The sequence below is a fragment of the Saccostrea echinata genome, unplaced genomic scaffold, assembly GCF_033153115.1.
Source record: "Saccostrea echinata isolate AGI-Se365-2 ecotype Australia unplaced genomic scaffold, CSIRO_AGI_Sech_v1 ptg000002l, whole genome shotgun sequence".
Lineage (NCBI taxonomy): Eukaryota > Metazoa > Mollusca > Bivalvia > Ostreida > Ostreidae > Saccostrea > Saccostrea echinata.
Genome location: NW_026889751.1, coordinates 3951278 through 3972500, shown reverse-complemented (window position 1 = coordinate 3972500; position 21223 = coordinate 3951278). Strand labels below are relative to the sequence as shown.

The 21223-nt window shown below is 33.4% G+C and overlaps 2 protein-coding genes across 3 annotated transcripts in view; one reads left to right on the top strand and one right to left on the bottom strand.

Moving 5' to 3' along the window:
* LOC133205516 (centrosomal protein of 131 kDa-like) overlaps window positions 1–4899 on the bottom strand; it is a 20476-nt gene extending 15577 nt beyond the window's left edge. The window contains exons 1-6 of the mRNA XM_061341347.1: window positions 4790–4899; window positions 3141–3279; window positions 2881–2923; window positions 2619–2694; window positions 2323–2434; window positions 1381–2202 (exon numbers count right to left, since the gene is read on the bottom strand). Coding sequence (XP_061197331.1) covers window positions 1381–2202; window positions 2323–2434; window positions 2619–2694; window positions 2881–2923; window positions 3141–3278 — 1191 coding nt within the window. The 5' untranslated portion in view covers window position 3279; window positions 4790–4899. The remainder of the gene's footprint in view (window positions 1–1380; window positions 2203–2322; window positions 2435–2618; window positions 2695–2880; window positions 2924–3140; window positions 3280–4789) is intronic.
* A 236-nt stretch (window positions 4900–5135) lies between these two features.
* Window positions 5136–20421, top strand: LOC133205524 (CCR4-NOT transcription complex subunit 3-like). Of its 2 annotated transcripts, XM_061341358.1 has the most exons (19): window positions 5136–5320; window positions 7497–7564; window positions 7669–7743; window positions 7908–7997; window positions 8141–8269; window positions 9153–9242; window positions 10098–10211; window positions 10311–10416; window positions 11517–11641; window positions 11785–11865; window positions 12227–12327; window positions 12581–12693; window positions 13466–13564; window positions 15257–15606; window positions 16837–16945; window positions 17137–17389; window positions 17553–17685; window positions 17821–17946; window positions 18844–20421. In XM_061341358.1, exons 1-19 carry the CDS (start codon window positions 5296–5298, stop codon window positions 18940–18942), a joined length of 2286 nt encoding a protein of 761 aa, XP_061197342.1. In that variant the 5' UTR covers window positions 5136–5295; the 3' UTR covers window positions 18943–20421. The 2 variants fall into 2 exon arrangements, with proteins under 2 accessions (XP_061197342.1, XP_061197350.1); XM_061341366.1 differs by lacking the exon at window positions 13466–13564.
* Window positions 20422–21223: the final 802 nt, after the last annotated feature.

Sequence of the window (21223 nt, the reverse complement as noted above, 5' to 3'; positions counted from 1 at the left end):
TGACAAAATTTGTATTTTTACACTTTTTCCCTCTGGATGCAAAAGTAATTTTTATCTATTTGGATACTTTACAAAATCCCCAAGTGCCAAAAAGTACTCCTTAAACTTGGATTATAATTATGTACGTACTCCTTATAATTGGATAATAATTAGCTTTATACTTCATGCATATTTTGAAAAATAGTGGAATACTGAATACAGGTAACTCTCGATACCTCGAAGTCCGCGGGACCAAGGAAAAACTTCGAGAGATCAAGAGTTCGAGTTTTCAAGAGTCCAGAATTTTCCGGGTTTGTTGACAGGTTTTAAAATTAGTCTTACCGGATGTAATGATTTTCATGCAGTGCTAACCTTTTACACGTGGTTTATATAAAACAACGATATTTTTTCGTAATTTAGATGAATATTTCATTAAATTGAGTAAAGCAAAATATGTAAATCATTTCATGTATATTTATTTATTCTTTGTAATATGGACATCATACTACGCATTCGTTACATGAAAACGACATTTTACCGCGTCGCATACATACATGTAGCATTGACTATAAATCCATATTAACATGATCATTGAACGGAGTTCTGTAAGTATTTGTCCAACAATAGTCATCATATTGACATTGAGGCTGTTAATGCTTTTTCATATTTCGTTTAACTTTGACACTGACTCGAAATAAAAATTAAATTAGTGTTTCGTCTTGTAATCAATTACTACTTTTCACTGACATTCCGTCTCTGAATCATTGTAAGACAGTCGATGATAATTATTTTAATAGCATATAGGCAAAAATGATTAATTATAAATCAATTATCGCCTTGCAGCATAAGTGTCACCTGAATAAACATCCCGTTCCTCGAGACCCGCGTCTTCTGCCTGGGGCCATTTAAATGTCCAGGTAAAGGTGCCAATTATATAACCTTGTATACACATAGCCACTTCGAGCTATCGAGGGTAAAATCTAATAGAATATGCATAGCGGGACTGAATTTTGACTTCGAGGGATCAAGGGTTTCGAGAGATCAAGAGTTCGAGAAATCAAGAGTAAATTTGCTTAGTTATATAGGGGAAAAATTCGGGACCGGAGACTCACTTCGAGCAATCAAGAAGTTCGAGAGATCGAAGTTCGAGCCATCAAGAGTTACCTGTATTACGGAGACTTAGTTACCTGATATATCATTAATTTTGTAGAATTTGCTTAGAGTCTTTTAATAAGAATAGCTTTGAAAATAAAACTAAATTGACTGCTTCATTGTCTAACTAAGCTAACTGTCTGCATCAAAATTAAATCTAAAAATTACTTTTGCCTGACCTACCACATATAATGTAGGGCACTCTGTATTCTTTTTTTTTTTGGGTAAGGCAATTAAGTAACTAAATACCTGGATGGCTTGTAACCTCGCCTGCCGTGCCTTCTCCTCACGAGTCTTTTTCCTGTCCTCTATCTTCTTTTTCTCTGAATCTTCTTCAGACAGTAAAGATAAGTCCAGTTTGTTATGACTGTCCCGTACCTCTTGTCTTTTCTGCTGCATGAGACGTTTCAAAGCAGCAGCACCTGCCTTCTGTCGTGCACTATCACCAGTGGCACTAACGTTTTTCTGTCGATATTTACGGTAATAGCGCTGAATTTTAGTAGCAGCAGAGTTTAATGTTTGTATGTAGTCCTCAGCTATATTTCTACCTACAGAAGTCTGAGTGTTGCTAGCACCACTATTGATGTGCCTTTCTTTCACCTGGTTAACTGGCATTTTATGTTTAATGTTCTGATAGGAGTTTTCTATGGAGGTAAAAGAGGTCCTTGGTGATTTACCTTTCACCACCATGTTATTTGCAATTCCACTAGATGATGGCACAGAGTTATTAGCACCTTTAGAAGCCCTTGTTACACTGCTTGATTTGGAACTAGGGACGTTCTGTTTGTGAATTCCAGTCACATCATCACTAATGTCTTTATTTCCTGTTGGTGACTTAATTCTCACGAGGGCATCAAGATTTCCTAAAATGTCACCTGGAGAGGGAGGTTTCTGTTTTTGAGCTTGAAGCTGCTGTAATGCTTGAATTTTGCTATAGCTAGAAGACAGAATATCTTCATCTGATTCGTCATCAGTGCTGCGATATGTGTGTCGCTGGAATACATTTTGTACAGGACTTGGAGAAATATTACCATCTCCATTCATTCCAATATCAGACGGAGATTTCTTTGGCTGCAATTGAAATACAAAAATGTATTATAAAAGACAAATACTTTAAACCACTTCAGCATGTTTGAGTTGTAGCATGTTTTAGTTGATCAAAAATGGTATTCTATGAGTCTAGGTACTTACGGGTTGCTGCCATAAAACTTTGACAGCATTGGGTCCAGGCTTTTTGGACTTTGCAGCAGGTGCTTTTATCTTTGGTTGAATTGAGCTTTCAAACAAAGCCAGGAAGTCCTCTCTAGTTCACAAAAAATTAACATCCATAGAAAGATGAATCAGTCATATCAAACTTGTAGTTTGGATGACTATGATTATTAATTACAGACAATAATTTGACTGTATATAACTTTTAATTTAATCACTGTGTAAAATCATTAAATGTATTATATATTCTCAGTACAATGACAAGAACTATTATTTACCCTGGTGACTTTCCTTTTCCCGTACTTTTTTTACTCACTGAAGATAAATCACTCCTCTGGCTTATATTACCCTGACCTACAAAACAATCAAAGAGAAGGGTATGTGAATAATTTCAAGAAGAACAAAAATAACAGTCAATGTGAAATTGATTGTTTTGTATACTTTTAAGCACATTTCCTTGTTAATTCACTGATCAAAATTGCAACACTTTTGTGATAATCTCATACAGATTTTCAAGCATTCTACATTTTTTTTTTTTACCTTGAAATGTATTTCTTTTAACACTCTCAGATTTAGCTCCATCCTAAAATGATAAATAACATTTCAAATTCTGAGAAGAAATTAAATCAGTATAATTGCAGTAATTGACATCAATTCAATAAAACATTTAATACTGAGACAAATAAAAAAAAAATGTGTCCTGTAACATCCTTAAACAAAATCAAGGCCAGAAAGTAGCTTTTTTTTAAATAAATTATTACAAATCTAAAATTATAAGATATCAATAGACATTTTCATACCCCCAGTTGTGTTTTTACACTTGATGCAGAGCTGGGGCGATTCAGCTGACGTGCTGAGGAGGATTTCTTCAGAGATGATCTTGTTGATATCTGAGAGCCAGTGAGACTCAAATCATCTCCATGACTTCTAGCTGACATTCTGAAATAAAACAAAGAAATACTAATTATTTATGGAAAGCATGTCTAACAAAGAGTGGAATTGCGTCCCTCACCTTTCACATTTTCTTTGAGCTCTGAAGATGTCATAATGAGCAACTTAAAGATCTGGATTTTTTTTGAAGAACAGTAAGAGAGCTACAATCCATTCATACAAAAAATTGCAAATATATAAGTAGTAAAAAAGATGAACACAACTCAAAAAGCTAAATTAGCTTAGTATTTATACACTGCCACCTCTGAATGCTACTAACCATGGCTCCTAACAAATTATTTTTGTACAACATTCCTCTCAAATTCTCCAATGAACAACTTTTCCTGTATAAACTGCCAAAATGAGTTTAATCCAAAAAAATCTTATTTTCATCACTGGTACATAGTGTAGTTGTATTCAAATGTGAAAAACTTAAATGTGAAGAAAAATATTCATTGATGCAGATACACGCATCTGAACTTAATACTAGGATTATAGAGAGTGAAAAAAAGTAAAAAAGAAATTGTATTTGGGGGGGGGGGGGGGGTATGCAAGGAGCTGTATCTCTTTCCTATATTCTTCAGACTACTGTTCCAGACACAAGACTCTTTATCATTGGAAACCTATGATTGATTTCACTGGGGTTTTTTTTTCCAAATCCCAGCATAATCACATGTGGTTTAATTTGTCTAGGTCTCTCCTATGACCATTAATCATTTTCAGGAGTTCAACTTATGTTCAATCTCCCTAGGCCATCACGCAAAAAATTGTATGGGATAAATACTAAAAAAGTGTTCCACTTCTGTGTGAGCCAGTAGTATTAGTCTAAAACCTCTGACAATCATATATACTGGTACATGTATATGCATTAGCTGAAGAAACAAAACTGCAGAACATTTCATTTTCAAGCAACATTTTGGGGAAAAAATTATCAGATATGATTATTGCACATGAATTTTTTCCAGCTTTCATTATGAAGCCCTGATCACTATTTTTATTTATTAATGCCATGCTGGGCACTGGATGCACTTGTAATTTCTTTACAAACGTACTGCATATAATTAAATAACATGCCTAGGTCTCTGGAATACAAATTAACTTTTTTATTTTTATTACCAAAATAACTTTGTACATGGTTTTATGAAGTGAATACAAGAACAGAGTACTTGTATATATAGCATTATTTGCAGAACATGTTGAAGTACCTCTATCAAAGAAAAAAAAAGATTCTTCAATCCATAAATTGAGCCGAACAATTCATCTTCTCTCCCCTATGTGGTGTGTGCAACATTACAGTTTACATGATTTAAAAGGATCCAGGCAATTGATGTGATGCACACATGAGAAAAAAACCAAATCACTTTAATATTTTAACTGACTCATGCAGATTAAATGTATGTAAACAAATCATTTTCAGATATGCATCCGAGACTACACAATATAGATCAAGTGATAAACATAGAAAATTGTCAGCTGGGTTATTTGTTTATAAAACATTTGACATTTTATGATAACTCACGTTCATAATTTTTTTACAGCATCATTAGAATGCAAAAAAACAAATTTCCTTCAACTTGTCAGGGCAATCGGAAATGCATGTTTCCAACACATGCGTAAACAAACTGTCCCACAATCACCTGCGACGACTTCCATAAATAGTTCCCACGATATCGTTGGGCAAGAAATTAGTCCAAATTATAAAGAAGCAAGAAATCAAAATACTAAAAAAATTATCATCAGATATGTTACGACTTAATTAAACAATATACAATTTCTTTACTTTTATTTTCTTAATTCCATTAAAATTAAAGTTTATTGCGACGGAACAAAGAACTATTTTTTTAAAAACATTGATATCTAATGGTGGTGATAAGAACAGTTTTCGAGAAAAGAAGCCATTTTGGATACTTTTGGAATATTTAAACATTACTTCGCGAGATCAATTTGGTACCTGACGGGCATTGAATTGGTACCAAATTATAATCGTAGCATGCTTCTATCATTTTTCTACGAATACTTATAGCTATGGCTGATAGGCGGAAGCTACAAGGTGAGGAAACATGCGACTCAACAAATGCCCTTCTTTGATTTTCGCAAGTTTTCCTCGTTATCTTTGTTCTTTAAGCATCATTAGATGAAGAATGCATTGAAGTTTGCAAATATGAATGATCCAGAAAATTTTCTGCATATATACTGTATATCACCCGTATGCATGTAGGAAAGAAGTGCAATTTTATTATTCACAATATGTATGTTATAAACATCCTTGCAGTTATTGGCATGAGGTCATGCATTTTTTTTTTTTCAAATGGCAACAATTAGATATGACATGTGCTGATAATCAGATTTGTGTCGGTTATTCCTTTGACTTTTTATGACAAGGCATTCCAAAATAAGAGTTGTCTAGATGAATGCAAAACAAGGAGAATATATCCATGTAGTGTGTTTTATAACATTAAGTGTTAAAAAACTTCTTTATGAAGTTTCAGTAAAAGAAAATATGCATATTGAGGAGGTTTTGTGGAATAGTGGCTGAATATGTTATGATGGATTTGAGTGTAAGCTGTTGACAATGGAATGGACTAAGATTGATGTGCCATCACTAATGATAATGAGGACTTGAAGACATTTTGCAAAGGGAATCATTGAAATAATGACATATTTTGTCAGGCCTCTTTTAAAAGTGAATGATAAGGTTAATTGTATGGCTCTATAATAATTTCTTTCGAATTTTTCCCTTATGCAACTGATTTGTTTGAACAAACATGGAAGCTCTCTTAGTATGGAAGTATGTCTGATCATTTAACATATTCAATTTTTATTGTTAAAAATTTTTACTTAGTCCTAGATGACTTTGTTGTTCCAAAGAGTGTAATGTTCAATAGTGTCAACTATTAATATTTTATGTTACACTATGGGGTGTAGAAAGACTCAGCTTCAGATCAGAGAGTATGTAATGGTAAAATTACAGTAGGGTGAATTAACCATGCATCGGACACATACCTTGCTTCGGACAACTTCAAGCAATAAACTTTAATTGAACCTGAGTCTCCCCGTGTTTTTACTTGTTTCTGTCTTAAAGAAGAAGAATTAAATTTTTTAATGATGTTGATTTTTATTTTCATGTTGTGATAAAAATACCACAAGAATGGCCTTGAAATTACATCATATTTTGCATCATCAAAGGGGAGTAACCAGAATTTTACGATTTTGCAATTTTTAAAGTTGTCGTTCTTTTAAATAGACGTCAACGGAAAGGGGCGGACCTTGGTAAAATTTGCCAATGATTTATAATATTACAGAAACTTTTCAAAAATTTTACTTCAATGTTTGTATAATATATTTTAGAGTAGTTTTTAACTTGTATGTTTATTTCACAGTACATCGGACACAAATTAACCATGCATCGGACACTTTCCGATGCATGGGTAATCACTTCCATTTTCATGTAAAACCCAAATGACAGCTGTTTTTTTAACAGAAATAGAAAATAGAAACTCTAAATTTTCAGTGAAAATACAAATTATCGATATGTGATGACTAGAAGTGGACTCAATTTATTTCTTTAAACTAGATGATTATAACCCACGAGACAAAGGCGCGAGTTGCCATATTACTCATTGTAAAGCCTTTCTAAGGCGATGTGATGCAACTAAAATCTCTTCATATTTGTGGATCGAAATAGTCATTCAAATTTAATTAGAAGGTTAATTTTTAAATAAAAGATAAAAATGTTTCGATATCACTAGTTTTAAAGCACCAAGATCAAGGTATGATATTTTTTCTGGTTTAAATATCGTATGTCCGATGCATGGTGAATATTGTCCAATCCATGGGGAATTCTGACTTATTTCGAAAAAATCGGTTTTTGATGATATTTTCTCAATAAATAGGGCACGATTGGGCACATACTACATGTTAAGTTCCATTTTGATAATATTCGGTCGGTAGCGATGTCGCTAGAACTTGTTGAAGTGCAAGGGTGTCCGATGCATGGTGAATTCACCCTAACTGATTTGGGTAAATATCTGCTACCATCACAGAGATTTTTTTCCACCTTGTTTTCGCTCATTATAGTACTGAAATAAGTTAACTATGGATTGGTTAAGAAAGGGAGATGAAAATAATCTCATTCTCTGACAATTATTTTCTTTCTCTTACTTACTTTACAAGACTAGGTATTATACCTTTCCATAGAAAATTTATTTTAAGTTTTGTTTTTGAAGGTGAAATTGACAGATGCCTCAAAAAAGTAACGGAGGGGGTAGAGTCATTTGAAGACATCTGGCAAAAGGTAAGCTATAAAGACCAACACTTGCAGAGTTTTTAAAGAGAATGATTTTCATTATAAAGCTTAAATAAAACTATTGTTTCAATTTAAGGATCTTCATTTTGTAGGTGCACAATGCAGCAAACACAAATCAAAAGGAGAAGTATGAAGCAGATCTCAAGAGAGAAATTAAAAAACTGCAGGTATTGGAGACGGGGGTTTAATTGACTCTTTTGGTACAGTCCTGTACCCTTTCAATTGGGAATTTTTCATCTAAAAAGTGGCAAAATTTGGAAATATTGATGACTTCTATTAGGTTTTACTGATTGGAAAACTGGTTTCATTTGGTGATTGACTTTTTTTTCAGCGTCTACGTGACCAGATCAAAACATGGTGTGCAAGCAGTGACATCAAAGACAAGAGGTGTCTGGTGGAAAATAGGAAACTCATTGAGACGGTAATATAGAAGACTGTAATATTTATCTGAATTATTAATTGATTGATTTTAATCCATGTACACGAATAGTGAGGAGAAAAATTGACATACATGTACTTATCCATCACAATTTGATGATGTCAATCAAAATGTTTTTTTTATAGCAAATGGAAAGATTTAAAGTAGTTGAAAGGGAAACCAAGACAAAGGCTTATTCAAAAGAGGGATTAGGAGCTGCTGCAAAGCTCAACCCAGCAGCTAAGGAAAAGTCGGAAATGACAAACTGGCTTTCGGTTAGTATCAGCATGATGTAGATAGCTGCATGTCAGAGTTAATTTATTTACGTACATGATGTATGTGTTTCAAAGTATTTAAAACATGTATATAAAAAAAATTAAAGACATAGGCATTATCATTTACAGCAAATTTGCACAGGAAATACCAGTTATTAGTGACTTTAGTCATTTTCATTGTATAAGTAAAAGAATTCATACACATGCACTTCTGCCAAAGTCTTCATAAATTAGTATGTGATGTTGACAGAAATCATATTTTAAAAAAAATTAGTTAATGAAAGGTAATTTTGGCCACTTGAAAAGCTTTTATGGAACTGTATCAGGGACCAACGTAGACCCAAAATTTAGGGCAACTTCTCTTCTCCCTCAAAGCAAGTTAGCCAGACAGAACAATCAGGAAGACTTGATGCTTCTGCAACAGAACAGTAAATGACTTTAAACACACACATGAAAATGACATGATGATTCCTTTATGGGAGACTATTTATAACATTTCTTCTGTAACTAACTTGAGTAGGGTTATTTTATGATAGAAAATGAAAAAAGTAAGGCAACTAAAACTTCTCTCTCTATTGAAAATCTGGCAAAGCGTCAGGACAACTATTTCGTCCAAATTTCCCCCTAAGTTTGTCCTTGCTGTATATCTGAAAGGACTAGTTAGTTAAAAATTACAGAGCCCTGAAGGTAAACATTCAGTTTGTTTAAGATTATCTATACACGTCTATATTTTTACTTCGCATGATTGGTTAAGAATAAATTAATGGACATAAACAAAGTGACCAGAACAGTGTGGGGTCATTTGTTCTTATTATGAATAACTTTCTACTGTAGGCCTTTTTTGTATTAGGGATTTTAATGCCTAAAATTTCATTCCTTTCAGCAAACCATTGACAACTTGAATATTCAGCTAGATCAGTTTGAAAGTAATGTTGAAAAGCTAACATCAAAGAAAAAGAAGATGGACAAAGATGTATGTTTTCACATTTATTTCAAATAATCGAGGTACATTGTGCATGTGAAAAAATTAAAATAATACCATTGACTGTTACCCAATTGCCCATCCCCAGTGGGAAATGAACATACAGTATCAGATTGTACAAGCATGTCTTGTCTGTCACAGTTTGTGGCAATTTGTGTTCTTGTCCATTATTATTGAGGAAAATAAGAAGTGTGAAAGGGATAGTAACAAATAAAATTATTAGATTGGTATTTGTGAAATATATTCATTTCAATGCATAAGTATTACCTTTACTAAGGTAAAGGTCACAGATTAACAAAGGTTAAGGTCACAGGACAATGAGATGCTGAAAGAAGTCCAAGCTACTGTATAACTTTGTAATTCTTGTTTGGAGTGATTTCAAACTGCTGTAACAGGAAAGGAGATGTATGGCTAGACCAGGAATCAAACCCAGGATCCCTGCATCACTAGTTAGGCGCTTTGCTGACTGAGCTATCCTGGCTGATATCCATGGTCCAAACCATTATACTGTTACATGTGTTGCCCATAGTCTAATGTGTAAAAGGTCATGTTATGAAGTCAAACAAATGTTTAAAAGAAAGCAACTAACAGATACTTAAAATTTTCAGAAGTACACCAGTGAGGTGTACTGAACTCAAATTTCATCTTTCGAAATCAAGGTCATTCGATATCAGAATGCAGAATATTCATTTCAGTTAGAAAAAATGCTTGTAATGTTTTAAGCAGTGTTACATACATGTACATACTGAACCTGTAATATTTTTTCAGAAAAAGAGAATGTGCATTTGCTGAAATAAAGCATACCTCTTTTCATATTTATTAATATTCTACTTGTGTACATTGTAGAAACAAGACCGATTTGAGGAGCTAAAGGGATACATGGACAAACACAAATTCCATATAAAGCAATTGGAAACCATTCTTCGAATGGTTGATAATGATGCAATCCCACTGGATCAGGTGAGCCCTTGCATGATCTTTCACTCAATTGATCTCATTTTCTAAACATGCAAAAATAGAATTGGAAAATTGGTATTTGAATTTTGCTTTGTTTTATAGATAAAGAAAATCAAAGATGATGTTGAGTATTATGTTGAGTTTAACCAGGAACCCGATTTCGAAGAAAATGAATTTCTTTATGATGATTTGGATCTTGAGGATTTAGGTATGTTGAAAACTCTTAAAACTAGGACAAAATTGGATGGGAGGTACTTTGGCTCTCTGTCAAGCTTAAGTTTTTTTAGCCTCCCCTTCCCTTGCTAATGAAGTGGGGGGGGGGGGGGGGGTTAGCTAGGAATCACCTTGTCCATCTGTCCGTCCAATCTTTTCCAGGCTATAACTTTATAGAATGATTGGAAGCTCATATTGGTACAGAGATTGCTTATGACCATAGAGTGTGTCATGACCTTGACCCCAGAACATCCCTCCCCCGCCAATGAAGGAGGGGGGGGGGTAGATAGGAATCACCTTGTGCATCTGTCCGTCCAATCTTATCCAGGCTATTACTTTATAGAATGATTGGAAGCTCATATTGGTACAGAAATTGTTTATAACCATAGGGTGTGTAATGACCATGACCCAAGATCATTCCAAGAAGTTCAAGGTCACTAGCAGAAAAAAATGATAAATTCTTGTCCGGGGCTTTAACTTTGTAATGGAGATACTTGGTACAGAAATTATTTATGTATGTCTTGACCTTGACCCAAGGTCATTCTAGCAAATTCAAGGTCACTAACAGAAGAAGTATAAAATTCTTGTCTGGACTATAACTTTGTAATGTAGAATCGCTTGGAGATCATATTTGGTACAGAGATTGTTTATGTCGAGAGGGTGTTTTATGACATTGACCCAAATTCCGCCAAGTTCAAGGTTACTGACAGAAAAAAAATATTAAGTTCTTGTCCAGGCTATAACTTTGTTATGGAGAATCATTGAACTAGATACAAAAATTGTTATGACCTGAGGATGTGCCATGATCTTGAGGGAATTATTTTCATTTCCCATATATGAATATTTCATTTCAAGAAAAAATAAGAGCATGTAAGATAAATCTAACTAAAAGTAAAACCAACGTATCCAGAGCTTGTAAAAATAATTTGGAAGCATCATCTTGTAACTTAAATTAATTTTCATACACCTTGGTCTAAGAGGGATAGGATAGGTTGGAGACTCAAATTATGAAAAAAAAATCTATAAAAATGTGGCAATTTGATGTAATGACATGAAATGAAGTTATCTACAAAGTTAAAGTAACTTCTGTTGCAGGTGCACAAATGCTTGCATCTTCACCACCGAATGATGATATCATCAACTTGGAAGCATTATCAAGCACTCCAACTTCAACAAATTCAAGTTCACCCTCCCCCAGTCCTAGTCTGAATCATTCCAAAGTAAGTTTTACAATAGGCATGGTTAAGCAGTTTGAATTTATTTTGCATTATGTAAGATTACTTTGAGTTAAGATTCAGTCATGGAAAACAATGAATTTTACTTCACAACTATCAAATCTATAATGAAATTTATGTTATTTCAGGAAAGGTCAGATGATGAGAGGAAAAGACACAAATCACAAAATGATGATAGTATTCGAGCTCTCAGTGCGGAACTAGAACCTGTAAGAAATTCATGTTCAATAATGAATTTAAATATCTTAATTTCATAAAATTCTATTTCAACCCTTTTTCATGTACTTTTATATCTAGAAGCTCAGATATTCTGTTGGACTAAAGTCCTAAATTATTTTGTTTAAATATAGTAAAACTCGGTTATATAGAACTTGATTATAAGGAAAATTGGGTTACAAGGAAAACTTTTTACTTTATGCGTTATTAGGATATAAAGAATCTCAGTTATATAAGGAAACAAAATTCCAGGTCCCAGTGACTCTTATAACCAAATTTAACTGTAACCTATTTTGTTTGCACTGGTGTTATGTTTATATGAATTCTTTCTTCATGTTATTATTTGTTTTACAGAAGTCAGTACCCGTGATTTCTCCTCCATCATTAAATAATTCATTGTCAAATGTTCCTGTCAATAACAAAGTTCCATCAACTCCTACAAAGTTATTCCAGGGGTATGAATTCTTGACAATTGAATCAAATTCCTTTTAAAAAAGAAAATAGAAAACATAAGCTTGTATAAGTAATTTGTATAACATGTACATGTTTGTAAATGCCTGTGTATGTTGTATATGCATACTCTATGCATACTCTAACAATACAAATATATGATGCATGTATAGTTAATGATAATAAAACTCAAAATATTTGAGGTAATTTTTAAACCATTTTTGAGACACTGTAATAATCCAATTCCTATTTTTACAGGAATGCTACGACCATAGAAAATTCAAATAGCAATCATCGTCCAAATTCCACACCACCACCTCTAACAGGGTTCTCTTCGGTAGCCGCCAGTTCACAACAAAATAACGGTACAGGTGAGCACATAAAAAACAGGAAATCAAGTAGGCAGATAGAATAGTGGATGTAGACTCTCAACACTGACAGGAATAGGTGATGCTTTGTAATTCCAAAAAAAAAGAGCATGATTTGTAATGGATTGAAATGTTCTGGATTGTGTGTTTTTGCAATGGGTAAATGTCTGTAGAATGATTATAAAATGGGTCTATTGTGTAGATTAAGTAGGTTGAGGCATACAATAATACCAGTAAAATGTTATATTTCAGTATAGGAACTTTCACTACTAGGTTGAGAAATACAGTATATTTCTCATACTCGTGAATTAATCCTGCATTTTAAGTTAAAATTTTTTCACCTTGTGTTTGATATCTGTGTTCATAGTACTAAGCATTTGAATGATTGTTGTATTTGTTTTGAATTTCTGGTTCTTATCGAAGGGTTTCAGTTTCTATTTTCATAATTCTACATGACCGACAACAAAAAACATGAAAATAATTCTGTATTTTATTTTAAAAAAAAAAACAAAACTTTATGAAGCAGAATGAATCATGGGGCAGTTTTCTTTCCATTAATGTCATAGACACTTAGTAGTTATCACTTACATGTGTATAAACAATTTTCCATTAATACATTCAGCAATATATATTCCAACGTAAACACAATAGAGCTAGAGAATATTTCTTGAAGTTGTAATATGACTGAATAATAATAAGAAAAAAGGGCTGTGTGTCACAACAGACTGTTGTTTGTGGGAGAGTCTTAGAAAATTGGTATTATTGTACATTTTAGGTATAGCCATTCCACGGTTACCTGTCAGTTCCACTGTATGGCAGGGGGATATTTCCCCCATGAAGTTGTCTTACTTATCTGACCGTTATATTAAAAGGGGTAAGAAAGGGATGGGTAATGTTCTCTAGCCCTTGTCACCTGGCCAGAGTAGATCATTATATGAAATATATGTGCCATGTCTAATCTCCTGCTTGAAGATTTGATTAGGATGGTGTGGTGCCAAAGTTGAATATGCTATCTAGAATTGTCAAATTTTGAAATATCTGCATGCTGGAGGTGGTATATTACATGTTCCTGTATCCTGTAGAGTTGTCAATGTAATTTAAATTAAATCAAGCTTTTTATTGAAATCTGCATACATGTCATGTAAAACGTCCATTTTTGAAAGGGTTGGAAATTAAAAATAAAGTTGAACTTTATTATCTCGAACACTGATGTCTCGAATACTATGGATAGCTTGAAGTCAGCTGGGAAGCCCCAATTACCTTTTCTTTAATGTATTTTTACCTCAGTATCTTAAAGTTTTTCTTTCTTCCATTGAGTTCGAGATAATGAGGTTTGACTATACTTTTATTACATAATTAAAATATCAGTTAAAACTGCCATGTGAATTTTAGATAGAGAAGTGTTTTCAAGAAAAATACATCTTGCTAGAGAAACTGTTTTTACAGATGGTACAGTATATTAACCCTATGATATCAATCCATCATAAGGAGTAAGGAATAATGTATATCCAATGTTAAGGAGTCAGTTCATGTAAGTCAGATTAGTCAGTTAACTTGGCATGTAGGGTAGCTGGAAATTACTAATTAATGTATACCAACATTTATTGGAGTGGAAGTTAATAAGGTGGTTTGAAACGGGCAATTACGAAATGAAAAATTACAACTGCAAAATTTTCATCAAATATTAATTAAAATATTTCGTAAACTCATCGTCATTTATTCCCTCTATGTGTTGTGTACATCAAGGTAGTATTCGCCAGATTTAACATGTGAATTCATAACTGATAATTGTATAAAAAAGTTTTATGCTTACCAGGGTATGAAATAAAAGTAATTTGAAAAAAATTGCCAAATAATTAATAGGGAGATGAGCAGCAGAGCAGAATATACCCGTTATACAGTAGTTGATTTACAGTGATTCCACTGATGAAGGATAAAAAATGCATACACAAACTTTTGCAGGCACTTGGTATTGTTTTCTAAAGGGGGGGGGGGGGGGGGGGTGCAATCAGAAAAAAGAATTACAAGATATCTGAAATAAGTACTGGTAAGAAGCTTACAAAAAAAAGACCAAAATTTGAAATGTCATAGTATAATATTAACAAGGATTTGGCCATACTGCTTCAAAAGTGGGAGGGGGAGGGAAGCAACCAGGATTTTTCCATAATAGTAAAACTATTTTCAGATAAAAGGGGGGGGGGGGGGGGCTGGCCCCTTTTGATATTAGAAGCGTGTTTTGTGCTCAAATAATGATGCTAATTTGCCATCTCTCACACAGAGGATTTTTTATTTTACCTTCAGTTGTTTGCTTAAGTCGTATCATACATTTTTAAGTAAAATCTGCCTCTTGATACAAATGTAAGTTTTCTCATTCAAAAGAAGTAAAGATCCATATATATTTGTCTAGGAACTTGTGAAGGTGTTGAATCTGGAAATTTTTTTTTTTTTTTTTTTTTTTTTTTTTTTTTTTTTTTGGTTTACATACCGTAACTGCTTTGGTTTCGAATTATTTAGGTGCATGGCAAGGTATAAAATATTACTCTGTCACATTGCATTTTTATTTTAGATACAAAAAATCAAGTGAACGCTATGGACCATTCAGCTTTAAATAGTAACTCAACAGTAAACAGCAGTACATCTTCAGTGACACACTCTAATTCAAACTCTGTCTCAGTGACTCCTGTAGGAAATCCCTCGTTAGTGCCAGCCCCATCACCATTATTTACCAATAATGGCACAACAGTGCCCTTTTCAATTTCAATGCCAATGGTTGTATCAAATAGTGTACCAACAAGCAATTCTCACTCGAGTCAGACAACAAACGGACCCATCTCACATCCGCCTTCCATGGAGGTGGTTATGAATGGACCAATGAGTGCATCAGGATTAAAAGGGATCAGTGGCATGGATGACAGTGTAAGTACAGTTAATTTCAATTCAACTCCAGACACTTTCATTCTAGTGTTTTTTTCTTGATTGGATAACTAGTGTTGAAAGTTTTGATTGGAACTTCCACAGACTTGTGAAAACCACATGTACTATTAAAAGGTATATGTAGTGCTTCTTCCATAAAATTGGATATGAATAAAACGCTCAGAAATATTATACAGTCTATGCGAAAGTCACCGGACCGTCGGTTTTTAGCGGTAAAATTTGGTTCGGGTCGGTAAAAAAATTCAGGATACAGGACCAAATGTCCGATGAAAAAATAAGGCCTAAAATTCTGAATTTACATGTTCATATGGTCTTATTTTCCACACATATCCTTTATTCGATCCATTTAGCAGTAATGCATGATTAATTTAAATCTATATCAACCCTGTCATGATCGGTTATTTCTAATTCGAATTTCCTCTGTCATGGATTATAGATCTATGGATAGCTCATACGTAGATTCGGTTGGGTAGATTATTTTCATTATTAAACAAGAGTAACTATTATGAGTTACTTCAGGAAATAAATAAATATATTTTAAAGTACATTTTAAGTTTAAGAAAAAAATCTTTGACACTGTATATTTCGTTTGTATGTGTCAAATAACCAGAAAAAGAGAAAATTGTATGCATTTGTCATATGTACTACCTTTTAAAAAGGAAACAATAATAAATGTGTTCATTTCCATAAAATCATTTTTTTTTTAATAATCATTTAAGGTTCAATATAACAGTGAGAATACACCCCCCTCCTCTTTTCAATCTCTGTATCATAATGATGTATGAATTTAAAGAAAAAGGTCAGTCTGGTAAGTAAATGCTTGGTCTGGTAAAATATATATTTTTACCAGACCATATGTCCTTTAAAAATTTTAAACTTTCGCATAGACTGATTATATTTTATCCTCATGACAAAGTTCAGGGAATTCAGTTACAGAAAAGGTGAATTCATGCATTAGTAAACAATACTGTATATAGAACACATTTAGTTCTAGTTTTACTAACATAAGATGGCCAGCGGTAGACATTAGAGTGCCAAAAGTAAAGGACTAAGGCCAGGAAGTAAAATTTTATGACCATTACAAGTACTGCTGATGTTTATGTTAGTTGATAAGCATTCATGAAAATTGCTACATGAAGACAGTGTTAGTGCTGCTCAAATTTTTTTTTCTTTTTTTTTAATTTTTATAAAACATAATTCTACTGTTTACAGAATTCAGAATCCATGTCCTCATTAAAGTCTATAGCACAACAAGCAGTGGTAAATGCGGGTCTAGAGAATCAGATACCAACACCTCCTCCTCTGCCATCAGAATCGAGATGTAAGTGGAACCAACAATCTTGCACTGCTTGAAAAAAAAATTTTCAACAAATTATTTTTTTGCTGAGGTAAAATGAAAGAGTCTATAGCAGAGTTTGCATGACAACTTTACAGAACCAGGAAATAAAAAATAAAAAGGGACAAGCACCTTTTTTTGTGAAGTTTTACACTGAATATATGTGTTAATTTCAGTGCAATTTAATAGTTCCACATCATTAACAACATCATTACCAACCTCTTCACAAGTGGTGTCACAAAGTACGTCGTTATCGCCCAGTGATCAGACGTCACAACAACCGCAAACCACCACAATACACCTCAACCCACTACTGGGGGTGGCACCCCTGGGTCCAGTACCTCTGAGTAGAGAAAACTTTTACCAACTACAGATGCTAGAAGCTGCATATCATCACTTACCACACCCCTCTGATTCTGAGAGACAAAGGTAAGAGAGATGAAAATTTAGAAATAGTCTGGATCTTCTAAGCATTTTTGTACCTTTCTAATTTTTTTTTTTTTTTTTTTTTTTTTTTTTTTTTAATTTTTTTTTTTTTTTGCCTTGGAAGTGTAAGGTTTAGAGTATCAGGAATTTTGAAATTGTTTTTCAGGTCATTTCTTCCCCGAAACCCTTGTCCATCGCCCTCCTTTTACCCACAACTGCCCCCACCCCATGCAGACTCGGTTGAGTTTTTTCAACGACTATCCACAGAAACACTCTTCTTTATATTTTATTATATGGAGGTATGTAAGCCATACATGTCAAACATATACCTCTTGTTTAAGTATCAACCGAATTTAAAAACAATAATTTGTTTTTGATACATAGTCAATTTCTTGTTTGTCCCTCTAAGGTATGAAATTCCAATCTATTTTCAGGGGACAAAAGCTCAATATCTGGCAGCAAAGGCTTTAAAAAAACAGTCATGGCGATTTCACACAAGGTACATGATGTGGTTCCAGCGGCATGAAGAGCCAAAGACAATAACAGAGGATTATGAACAGGTTTGCGGATATTCATGTGAAATTACTATGATGGATTAGAGTTGTGTAGGTCACTTGACCCAAACACTGTAGTAAACTTTGATGAGCAAATTTTGTCTGTTGGTGGTCTGTCATCTGTAAATGATTTCTTATTTTTATCTTTTTCTCCAGAACCACTAGGTTAGAATAAACCAAACTTTGCATAAAGCGTTGTTGGGAGAAGGGATTTAATTTTGTTCATATGAAGGGAGAAATCTGCATGCAAGGGGAGACACTGAAATCACTAAATTTCGTTGGGATTTAATTTTCATGGTATGAAGAAACCTAAGGATTCATATCCCGTTAAAATGTTAAAATTTTATACTGGACTGTTTTTCCCTTAACATAAAATTAAATCATGAAAATTTGACCTCAGGAAAAAAAGGTGATCTAACAGTAAATAAGGGAAAAGAAATAAAAGCAGTGGGAAATCTTATCTAGAACCATTGTGTCAGGCAAGTCAGAACTTACAACATAAAAGCACCAATATGTAAGTCCCTTACGTTGGAATATGGAATACACATTCTACAAAAGGCAAGGGAATTAGCATCCTGTGGACTTATTTAGTCTGATGTAGTTTCTGTTTTATTTGATTACACACATTTTGAATTTGCGAAATAATATTAAATGTAGGATTTACATGTATATCTGTTGCATTCAAAGTTACTGAAGTTATGAGACGTAAAAATTCATATGATCTATGCAAACTTGAAGAAGAAAAGTGGATGCACTTTCTCAGATTTAACTTTATCAGTCACCAAAGGCTTCTTACCTTTAAGCAGAAATAAACTACAGTAGCAGAAGTCATCAGAAAATTAATAGTGGTATTTAGGTGAACTTCATGACAATTATGGAAGTATTGTTGTTGTTTGTTTACAGGGCACATACATCTATTTTGACTACGAGAAGTGGTGCCAAAGGAAAAAAGAAGGTTTTACGTTTGAATACCGGTATCTTGAAGACAGAGACTTGAATTAAAGCTGAACAATAAGGAGACAGATGTCCTTATGGTCCATAGTACGAGACGACGATGGATTTCCTTGGATCTGCTGTTACTGCCATTCTGCCTGTGTAAATGTTAAAGTAGAAATGGAGGAATGCTTGATCATTGTAATCATCCTTAAATGTCTGATTGTGATGATGACTCGGACAAACCAGTGGACAGGGTGCTCACCATTGTTTAAGAGCTTTTGAACATTGCGAAATTTAATATGCAGGGACTATATTTAAAGCCAATGTTTTGTTTCGCAGCACATTGTGATAAATTATATGCCAAGGCAGGGTCCTAGGTTGTGTTTGATCTCGCAATATATGTTATGTATGAGAGGGCACTTGTTTTGTCTTAAGTCATTACAGTTAACAAGTGGATGGTGATTAAAAGTCATTTACTCATTTTGTGTCAGTCAAGGCATCTACATGTATTATGGTCATGAGACCTGGGTACTCAAGCCAGCTGTCCTCAGCTTTGCAGTGTGCTCGATATTCCGTCTGGAAGTTTGACTCTTTGAATCTCACTTTCTCAGTTTGATTTTATTTCTTCAGTTTGCCCTTCATCATCCAGAGGAAAAAAAAAACACTTGAGAAAGAATTGTTCAGTTGTTTACAGATTTTCACAAATACTGTAAGCAATCAATTTAGTACTGAAAACTTTTAAACTTGGAAAGCATTTTGTTTTCATTGTGTATAGTTACTTATAATTGAAAAGTGCAAATTTGTATTTGGAAAAAGTGCAATCATTAGTTTTATTTACAATAATTCCTGTACAAAGTTTAGTTATTTTAAAGAGTTTTATTCTTTTTCGTTTCAAAATGAATTCTGTTTCTGAAGTTCACTTTATTTGTTATGAAATGGATTTCAATATTTTAGACATCTGTTAGTATATAAAAACAAAATTACTCCATAAGAAATGTAAAGGCTTTATCTGTAATTTAACTGTCTTAGGATTCTTTTTGCATTATTTGGAGGGGGATTAAATTGAAAGGCACAGATATAGATTTTGGACAGTATAATATTGTCGAGATTTTTTGGGATCCATCTTTTTTTCAGGTTAAATCATGATTTGGGAATAAGAGGACTGTAATTCCAGTGTTTATGTTATATAACCGTTGTCTGTAGAATCTGACCAATCAGGGACTCTGATTTCATGTCATTTATCATGTGATTGAGAAATATAAATAGTCATGAGCTGTGTGAGCCAGCTGTTATTGGAGATATTGATTTTATTTGTGTGCACATGAACACTCAGTTTACATGTCAATATTTTTGTACAGTAAACTTGTCTAGAATGCAAGACTGACGTCTCTCCACTCAGAAGTATTCAGTTGTATTGAAATATATTCCTGAGTGGAGAGGTTTCTTACTTGGTCTTGTATTCTATGTTGGTAAAAATGAAGATGGAAAAATTTTTCAAAAAAATTATTAAAACATATGACAAATGAAAGTTTGTCAATAATTTAAGTTGTTGTTTGTTGATTTATTTGTTTATTGGTTCTTTGCTGATGATAAGGTAATCCTTTTCTGTCTGTCTTGTCACAAAAAATCAATCAAACTTGATTTTCCAATCAAATGACGTGGAAAAAAAAAACAATTTAAAAGATTTTCCAAAATAAGCTAGGGGTCTGGGTTCTGCCTAGGCCTTCAGAAGCTCTAGGGTAAATGGTGCAAAATTCTGCATTCCAAGAGTTTCCTGGCACTTGTATTGTTTAAGGAAGCTCTAAACACTGCACACTGAAGAATCCAAGGAAGTTTCATGTATTTAGAGTGGTCTGTCCTTCGATATGATGGATTAAATGGAAATCTATAGTAAATGACATAACTGGAAAAAGATTCGTGTATTTATATTATATTGGACCAAGATAAAATAAGTAAATACATTACCATATTTTTTTAATATTTTCCCAATGTAATTACATGTGATTTCTGGTCTCTTATACTTCATTGTCTTTGAATTATGGCAGGTAGGTAACTACAATTGATATGATACAATTTTCTCAACCAGACACCCCCACCCCACCCCACCTCCAAAGTTTTCAGTAGTCTTTAGAGCTTCCTTAAAACTAGAGTAATTTGACTTCTTTTTTGTCTCACTAGGCTATGAGCTTTTGACTGGTGTCTACCGTTTTTTCTGTCCATCTGTAGACTTTGCACATTTTCGACTTTCTCTAAAACCACAGGTCCAATTTCAGTGCAACTTGGAACAGAGTATCCTTGGAACAAAGGGATTCTAAATTGTTCAAATATAATGATTGATTGTATGTTG